The sequence below is a fragment of the Bipolaris zeicola genome (assembly GCF_000523435.1).
Source record: "Bipolaris zeicola 26-R-13 unplaced genomic scaffold scaffold_104, whole genome shotgun sequence".
NCBI classification, from domain to species: Eukaryota; Fungi; Ascomycota; class Dothideomycetes; order Pleosporales; family Pleosporaceae; genus Bipolaris; species Bipolaris zeicola.
Genome location: NW_006912153.1, coordinates 81,771 through 91,051, shown reverse-complemented (window position 1 = coordinate 91,051; position 9,281 = coordinate 81,771). Strand labels below are relative to the sequence as shown.

At 49.6% G+C, this 9,281-nt stretch overlaps 3 protein-coding genes across 3 annotated transcripts; 1 reads left to right on the top strand and 2 right to left on the bottom strand.

Moving 5' to 3' along the window:
• Positions 1 to 353: 353 nt before the first annotated feature.
• On the bottom strand, positions 354 to 1,572 carry COCCADRAFT_99498 (uncharacterized protein; the record flags this gene model as incomplete). Its single annotated transcript, XM_007715403.1, has 3 exons — positions 354 to 508; positions 568 to 1,417; positions 1,489 to 1,572. The coding sequence occupies 3 exons, from the start codon at positions 1,570 to 1,572 to the stop codon at positions 354 to 356; spliced, it is 1,089 nt and encodes a 362-aa protein (XP_007713593.1).
• A 1,487-nt stretch (positions 1,573 to 3,059) lies between these two features.
• COCCADRAFT_99470 (uncharacterized protein) lies at positions 3,060 to 3,437 on the bottom strand (the record flags this gene model as incomplete). Its single annotated transcript, XM_007715402.1, has 1 exon — positions 3,060 to 3,437. The coding sequence occupies one exon, from the start codon at positions 3,435 to 3,437 to the stop codon at positions 3,060 to 3,062; it is 378 nt and encodes a 125-aa protein (XP_007713592.1).
• A 1,627-nt stretch (positions 3,438 to 5,064) lies between these two features.
• COCCADRAFT_37897 (uncharacterized protein) lies at positions 5,065 to 8,724 on the top strand (the record flags this gene model as incomplete). The annotated part of the gene is made up of 5 exons (XM_007715401.1): positions 5,065 to 6,305; positions 6,350 to 6,404; positions 6,451 to 7,211; positions 7,261 to 7,289; positions 7,352 to 8,724. 5 exons carry the CDS (start codon positions 5,065 to 5,067, stop codon positions 8,722 to 8,724), a joined length of 3,459 nt encoding a protein of 1,152 aa, XP_007713591.1.
• Between the last annotated feature and the right edge of the window lie 557 nt (positions 8,725 to 9,281).

Sequence of the window (9,281 nt, the reverse complement as noted above, 5' to 3'; positions counted from 1 at the left end):
CCCCTCCCCCCCCCTTCCCCCCAATTCAGCTCTTAAGGCGTCCCAGCTGGGCACCCGCGCGAAGCCAGATGCAGCACGGTGGCTTGGTTACAGCCGCAGCGTAGTGTCATGTTGTTGGCGATATGGGGGCAGGCTAGGCTCAACGAGGTAAAGGACGGTGGGGTGGTAGCGTGACGATCAGAATGTCATTTGTAGCCGTACAGAAGTATATCGGGATATATGCATGGACTAGATGCGGGATATTCTAAAATAAAAAAAAGATACTGTGTGAAGATAACATTTCCCCAACCTAGTCATGTGTTTTCTACCGACACAAAAAAAATGTTTAGACCACCAGACAACACAACCCCCCGTCAATGTATAGCAGAATCAACCCGGCCCATCGCCCCAACCTCGACCAAAATTTTGACCTGATTCTCCTTATCATGGATAAGAGCCTTGATACCTTTCTCCACCAAATCATCCAACTGTATCTTTCTCGTAATCATCTTACTCGGTTTCAACTTGCCTGCACAAAAACACGTTAATAACCTGCGCCAAACACAAATCCACCTCTCGAAAACTCACCGGAAGCCAGCAAATCCAGCACAGCCTGAAAATCTTCCCGTCGATACCCCAACACAGCTGTATACTTTGCTTCGCGTGCAACCAGCAAATTGGGATTAAACGGCACTTCCTTTTCCCAAATAGCCACATTAACAACTGTACCCCGCGGTCGCACAGCCGTACACGCAGTCGTGAGACTAGCCGGGACCCCCGCGCAGTCAAAAACCACATCTGGACCAGCCCCATTATTGAGAGTCTTGCTCATCTTGACAACGTCGTACGTCTTGGGACACAAGACGTGATGCGCCCCGAATTCTCTTGCAAACCGCTGGCGGGTGCCGGATATTTCGCTGACGATAATCTTGCCCACACCTTTGGCGAGGAGGCATTGGACGATGGCGAGGCCGATGGGGCCGCCACCTAGGATCAACGCGGTCGAATCGTGAGTTACTGGTGCGGCGGATACGGCATGCCAGGCTACGCTCAAAGGCTCAACTAGCGCGCCTACATCCAGAGGAATGTTGGGTGGCAGATGCAAGACTGCACCTTCGGGTACGACGACCGAGTCGCTTAGGCCGCCGCCACCGCCGGATAGTCCGATGAAGCCACCATTAACACAGACGTTTTCGCAGCCTGCTTTACATGCTTCGCACGCTCCGCAGTATATCGTTGGTTGGATACACACGTTTTGGCCTACCGAGAAGGCAGAGTCGGGTGACCCCACTTCTGTGACAACGCCTGAGAACTCGTGGCCGAGGGTGATGGGAATCGTGTCTTTGGTACATGGGTGAGGCTCTGTTGGTGCAAATGTAGGTCCACCGAGATACTCATGGAGATCTGAACCGCAGATGCCTACGTAGGCCGGGGCAATCTGCACACATATCAGACATTGTTCTCCTCGTCCATTATTACAACACCATCGGAAGAAGGGGAAGACGTTACTCTGACTTGCCCCGTTCCACACCCCTGCTGCTCCACATCCTCAATCCGAATATCCTCTTTTCCGTAGTATCGTGCTGCGCGCATTGCTCTAGTCCCGTGCTAGGTGTACTGGTTCCAGACCCTGATCCCAGTTGGTTCGTGTCGTGTGTCTCTTGATCAACAATCGCAGTCGCGAAGGCGCTTTCAATGGCAGACATTTGGTGTCCTTGCCTCGCCTTCTTGTATACTATCAAAAGCACTAGTTAGCCTCGGTTCCGCTCGTTGGCGGGAGATGCGCGCTGTACTTACCCTGTGGCACGAGTTATACCCCGCGAGAGACAAGTCATGCCATATGGGTAGGTCCGGGATCTATTTCCCGTTCGTCAGCTCATTGGGCATTGGATACGGGATTGAAGGAAGCGCTTTGGGATAAGCACGCTCCACAGGGGAAAATTGCCCTTGATCCGGCATCGTGTGCACCGCATCCAGCTATTCGGAAGGAAGTGAGGTGGAGACGAGACGGGGGGCCGCGCTGACCTCTTTGCGGGGGCGGGGGGAAATTGTGGGTTTACTAGCTTGAGTAATCCGCAACACTGGGCTCCTGGATTTTGCTCCTTGTCTCCGAGTGCCCATGCACTAACTAGCTATACGATATCTCCCATAGAAATGCGGCCTAAAGGGAGCGGTTGTGCTTCATGGAGTTGATCAACTTGCTGTTTGTGGTCGTTGAGGGCAGGTACGTTTGACGTCAGACGGTGACGGGACAGGGTTGATTCTCAGCCCTCACACCAGCTCACGCCATTGTGTATAGTGCAATGCACTACTTTCTCAGATAATATAAGTCCATCCCTTCCAGATGAAATTTCTTGAGGCAGACTGACGTACCTGGTCCCATCCTTGCTATTGTTGTTGTTTTTCGTATGATGACGTAGCGTGAACAAGTGATTGCTTAGCATTGTTGTCAACGTATTGTCGTCTGAAATATAGTAGTTCGAGTGGTATCTGGGGGGACGCTTGGTACTTGATTTGATTTTGCATTGATTTCTTTCAGCAAGCACAAAGGCAACGAGCGCAATGATCACGGAACAACCGACTCCGAAGTCCGTATTGGAAACGCAACGACATGGCCCTTAACGATCGTATATCACGTGCCAAGAGGTTCCGGTGCGGACTTGAAATGCGCCATACGCCGTGTGCTCCGGAATCTGAATCGATGCAGAAGGTATGGAGAGGATTACTGAGAAGCTACAGGTAGACTGTAGGTTGACATACAGGGTCCTGAGCAGCGCTATTATCGAATACCAAAGTAAGTAAAGGCTATGTTGTCGTATAGAAGAAGAATATTCCGGTAATGTGGTCAGCGTTCCGACAACAGCTTCGATGCAGCTATTCGGAATGTTTGGCGCTCCACGACTCTCCTTTCGGCATTGCACCTTGTTCAAGATACCGATTTTAGAGACTTGCTGGCTAGCAATCAATCCGAGAATTCAACCTATTGCCCATATCAATTTCGTTAGTTTCTTTCCAGGCAAGACGTGAAGCATGCACGATGACAAAAGTGTTTCTTTTCTCGCCGACTTTTCTTTTCCGGGTCAATTGCCGGTCAGCACTATGCAAATCATCATAGGCGACAACTGCACTGGGCGAACAGAGTATGGAGATTCAGGAGATTGCTCCATCGTACTTCTGGAATGGCTTTTCATGTAATGGCTGTGAGTATCTATTGAAACCTGAACAATTTTAAAAGCACAGTGCAACACCATACAACCGCCGCGTATAGCAACCAATAAAGTTTGCTCGATGGGAGGTCTGGTTGTATCGCGCCATGCATGGCTAGAAATCGGCTCAGAGAAACGGTGATCTTTTGTGGGGTCTGAGGGGTCGATCCGATTCTCAAAGCGGGCGAGGTCAACAACAGTAACCCCTGTTGAGCTGTGACCTATGTGGCACCAACTCCGTTTTGATAACATAACCCCATCACCCCGTGCATACGTAGTCCACATGTACACACTACGTACTTATATCGCTGTCCTTGCAGCACGTGTTGATGAGGCTACCCCCGGTTTGGTTCTAACGTTGCCAAGTACCGTTGGACGCGGACGTTGACCTTCCGAATCATCTCGAAGATATCACCTTCGTGAAGGTGGTGTCAGCCTGCACAGTATTATAGCGTTGGCTGTCCTATAATACCAGACATTGTGCACATCTTCGCCGAGTTCGTGGTCGACTTATTACCTATGCAATTTTCAGTACAGTAGCCCTTGTTCACATGCCATGCGGCGGAAGGCACTTGGCCTCGCTGATTTGGGCTATTGGACCCCGTCGTATCCCAAAATAGATTGGTTTAAAACGGTTTTCAATCTTGACTTCTGCATAAAGAAGATAACATTTCCTTGCATTTTCATACCTTTACACCGTAGTAGATATTATAGAGACAGACTTGAAAGTCTGACAAGATATACAAGTAATAGTATACCATATAAATAACGGATATTCTCACAGAATACTCATTATCTTTACTGCGACGCGAAGGTGCGCAGATACTCTGTGCGAGAGAAGAGTATCATAGACTAGCCATGAAAAGATAGAATACAACAGTGGATATGTTATTGCACTAACATAAGCGCTAGAGTTGTATAGGAAGCCGCCGTGTCAAATAACGCATGTCAACGGAGTTAAATAACACTTGCCATGCCATGCATGTACATGTACGTACACTGATACTCGACAAGATCGACATGGGGGCTACCGCCAGGAGCCGGCGTTGTCCAGACAACAGACGACCACCACGTCGGCGTACAGCAAAGGCAACGGAAATTGCAGCTGTTGAGCGAAGCTGCGAGCAAGTCTGCGTCTCGTCATGGATTCCGCTAATGCTTACTCGAACCAAAGTCAGGAGAAAAAATGCCTAATAACGGGAGCTAGTCAGGATGCGAAGGCTGTCCCGTCCAGGCCGACGTCATCGAGTGGCGAACTACACGCGTTTTTCGTCATTCCAGACGCCAAGCGAGGACGGGGGTATTTGTCCCTGCAGCGAATCATGACACAATCGAGCGGCTGTGTCGGCAGTACTACAGCCTCTGCCTCCTTCAACATGTACAATGCTCCAGCTAGCAGACACGAGTTTACACACACGCCGTGTACACTAGCAACCCTCGACTAGTTCGCCAGTGCCGCTGGTCAATCTTCTCGAAATCGCCGGTTCAAAATTTTCCAGGTACCCGCGACTAGCAACGCTATAGTTCCAAACACTACACGCGACCCTTTGTCGATGGCCGGTGATTCACGCGGGCCAACTGCGGTCATGTCTCAAGCGTCGGTGTCAAGCTCCCCCAACCAGGGTGCGTGGGCGGCAATTTAGATGCGGCCATCGGCTACCCACCGCATCCAGGACGGACTTCACCGAGAACTGACCGAGAGCCATTTGTTCGCATGGTCTTGCTGGTATAGAGGACCTGGAGGTGTCTGTCTCGCTGCCTGCTGACCTCTTCGTTCTTCCAGCCATCAGAGGCTGTCTGCCCTGATAACAGCCCCCATCCTACCCACTTCCCAGCTTCCACGGGGTATTTTTGACGTCGCGTATCCGTCAACACAACCATGTCGACGGAGCTGGAGACTGCTGAACATGCAGGTGCTAAATCTCACCTGTCGTTCCTCACTGAACCGACCGGGGATTCCGCTATTGACTCCGACCTTCAGTACATACGCGAGCTCAACTGGGCCGATACCGCTCCTGGACCCATTGCAGAATGGCCTCGCGAATTACTGGTGCTCATCAACCTGGCCATGCTCAGCCCCCAGCCCCAAATATTCCTATTAGGCCGTGATTCGACCATATTGTACAACACAGCATATGGCAGGTTGCTCCGCGATTATCACCCGCTGTACCAAGGCAGACCAATAGCCCTCAACACTGCAATGGTTGGGCATGGTCCCGCAATACCAAGACTCACACAGCCAGAAAATGACGGGTCCGGCTTGGACAACGAAAACCAAATACCCTGCTTCTTCCCACAGCATGGCATTCTCCAGGAGGTTTTTCTCAGAGCGACAATGGTAAAATTACCATTATCCTTGGATGGGTACCACGTCACAGCTTACGACACGACCCAGGAAGTGCTGCAGCGTCGTCGTGAGCGGTCGCTAGATCACATTCGTCGTGCTTCCAAAGATGCCACAGATCTGAATGCCTTGTGGGCTTCAACATTGCGTGGTATATCGAATGGTAATGGTGATATATCGTTTGCGGCCATATACTTTGCCGACAGTAAGCTCGTACGTGAACATGAGACCGGATTCATATCGAATGAGATTAGCACCGACGAATTCAAACTTGCTGGCACTGTCGGCTCCTTCACAACACCGCTCCCACCAAGGATCAAGCGCGGCGAGAATCAGGCATGGGTTAAGACTATCTACAAAGCCGTTGATTTGCGTGTTCCTGAGCTCCTTCATGCAACAGACGGATCTTTGCCATCAGAGATGTGCCATGCATCTAGGGACCGGTGCTATGGCGATGATTCTCACCAGGCAGTCATTCTACCTAGTATCATGGGCAAATCCGGAAACGTTTACGCTGTATTGATCCTTGGACTGGCACCACGGTGTCCTTATGATTCTTCTTATCAGGCATGGGTGGGGACGCTGCATCAACATTTTTGCAGCAGTGTAGCAGCAATTACAATTGCCGAGACTAGGAGGCTTGCGAAAGAAAACGACCAAAATCTGATAGCAAAAGAGAAGGAGATGCTGGCAAAGGAAATGCAATTGAGGCAACAAGAGGCTGTGTTGGCGACAGGCAAGATGCAGCGCATGTTGCAAGTAATCGAAGCTGCCAGGTTAGTCTTCCGCATCATAGGCATGAGCTGTGCTGACCTTTTAGCAAAAGTATCGGTTTTTTCGAATGTACCCTGTCAGGAAAGCTGACGCAAACTAATGTGAGAAAAGAAAGCGAGTCAAAATGCGTATACTAACGGCAAATAGGAAGCGTTTTGTAATTTGAGTGGTTGTTCCAGAGACGTTGATGTACGGTATCAGACAATGTTAATGGAGCTTTGCGAGCAAGATGATCAGCCACTTCTAACATCCCATTGGCAATCCTTGGTGGATGGCCGGTCAACAACACTCGCAGTAAGGTTTCGGCCTCATGGCTGTGAAAGAAAATGGATACAGATAGCCTGTGTTCCTATGCTTGATAATGCACTTGGGGTTGTAAGCATTACAGGTTGTGTAGCAGCCCTCGACGTTCAACAAAAGATCGAATATGAGGCCACTGCCGATGCTGCTGGGGCCTCGGACCAAGTTCGGCTGAACAAATCGCGTCTTTTGAACTTCATTGAAAATGCGAATATCGGCGTTCTGGTGTTTGACGAGAAAGGAAAGCCCTCTTTTGTCAACAAGGCCTGGTTTCAGATGACGGGTCATCCTTCAACGCCAGTAAAGAGTATTCAACTTCGCTCCATTGTTTTCCCTGAGGATGTTTCGGAGTTTGATGCACGCCTGGAAAATGTTTTCAAATTTCGAAAGCCTGAGAGCTTTCACATTCGGTTGAAAAGTCTTCGCAAAGGAGCGCCCAATTACTCGGAGCACACGTGGGTGCAATTTGCCGCCTTTCCAGACATGGTAGACGATGGCTCTCTCCAAACAACGACTACAATTACCGACATCAGCGAATTCAAGTACTCTGAGCTTCTTCAGCGTGCAAAGCTCGAGGAGGCTATTGAATCCAAGCGACAGCAAGAAAAGTAAGTGCTCTTCTATCCAAGGGTGTGTTAGTCAACTAACCTAGCGTAGTTTTGTCGATATGACTAGTCATGAGGCACGTATTTCTATCTGGTCAAGTGAAAATTATCGTCTAACACGTCGTAGATTCGAAATCCTCTAGGTGCCGTTATGCACTGTGCAGACGCTTTGTCGCATTCGCTTTCCGAAATGAAATTGATACTCGACCGCACAAGCCGTCAAAATGCGCGTGACGTAGACCACAAAACGACCACGAAACGACTTCAAGAATGTACGAGCAGCATGATTGAAGCTGCCGACACTATCATGGCTTGCACAGTACATCAAAAGCGAATCATTGACGACATTCTCTCCATCTCAAAGCTCGACTCCAACCTCCTAGAGATATGTCCCTCGGCGTTCCAAGTGAAGACCTTTCTCGAGCAAGTCGAGAGCACGTTCAGGTTCGAAGCTACACAGGCTGGTGTCACATTCACAATAACACCCGATCCCTCTCTCACTCAGCTCGGGGTTGACTGGATCGAAGCAGATCCAGGCAGAATCATGCAGGTTCTCGTAAACTTGGTTGCCAATGCTATCAAATTCACAAAAGATAGCCCCAAAACTAGAAATGTTACTCTCCGTGTTGGCGCTTCCTCTTCTCGCCCGACAGATATATTCGCCGACTTGATGATGGTAGCATCTCCAAGCTCTTCGCAAAAAGAAGAGGCCAAGGCAGCTATAGCAGCAAATGGGCAGGAGCTCTATCTATGGTGTAGCGTGAAGGACACAGGCTGTGGTATGGACTCTGCTTCCATGAAACGTATCTTCTCGCGGTTCATACAAGCTTCCCCCAAAACATACAGCAAGTATGGCGGTTCTGGGTTGGGACTTTTCATTAGCCGAAAACTCGTAGCTCTGCAAGGTGGAGAGATTGGTTTCGCATCGCAAGAAAATGCAGGATCAACTTTCGCCTTTTATGCTAAAGCTTCGCGAGCAGTTTCACCGGAATCTGCTCTTATTGTTCCTACCTCACCCAGTAGGCCCACAGAAGCTAGTAATACCTCTCGACATCCTGTCGGTCCACAAAGCCGCGAGTCTCGAGACAAACGACAGTTGAGTGTTCTTCTTGTTGAAGATAACATGGTCAATCAACGCGTCTTGAAGAAGCAGCTACAACAACACGGCTATATTGTTCACACGGCAGACAATGGACAGAAGGCCTTTGACTTTATCAAGACTTCACGACACTGGAAGGCGTATCCAGGTACCACTGCCTCAGATTCATGCATCGATGTCATTCTTATGGACGTTGAAATGCCTGTCATGGACGGTCTCCAATGTGCAAAGATGATACGCACCGCGCAAAACAATGGACAGATCAACAAACACCTTCAAATAGTTGCTGTCACTGCAAACGCAAGACCTGAGCAGCTGAAGCGTGCTACGGAGGCCGGGATGGATGACGCAATCTCCAAACCATTCCGAGTGAAAGACCTCGTACGCGTAATAGACAGACTGGGTGCTCTAGAATGAAGCAGAGGTATGCAGTCGAGCTTATGGGTGGGTAAATCGCTACGAATACGGTTCTGCTGAGCTCCGCGCTTCAATGTACTGCCTGGACTGTCCTGATCATCATAATGTCTCATTTCCTGTACAGCCTTGCGTTAAGTAGAGGTGGAGTTCTGCCAAGCGGGCGACGCAGTGAAAGACGAGCTAGTTGATTTTGCGATGAATGTACGGTTGGTGCGCTGTCCCATTACGTATATATCTCACTTCATCCACATTGGTTTCTTCTCACTGCAACCTGCAGCATTGACTCTACTAACTTGGCTGCAACTCACGGTACGGTATCATCAATGGTCCATGATCCACTAATACTAACTAGTGACAGATGAGTTTCAATCTAGACATGCTTTTCTTTGAACCCGCTGACTTGTGCCTGGACAACTTGACGGCCTACCCATACAGGCATGAAGTCTCTGAAGCCAAACATGGAGAATCATTGCGGGCGGCGGACATGAACGACGAGGAGCTGGAAGAAGGAGCGAGCGAACAGAGGCGTCTTCGATCCACCATTGCACATCTCAGTA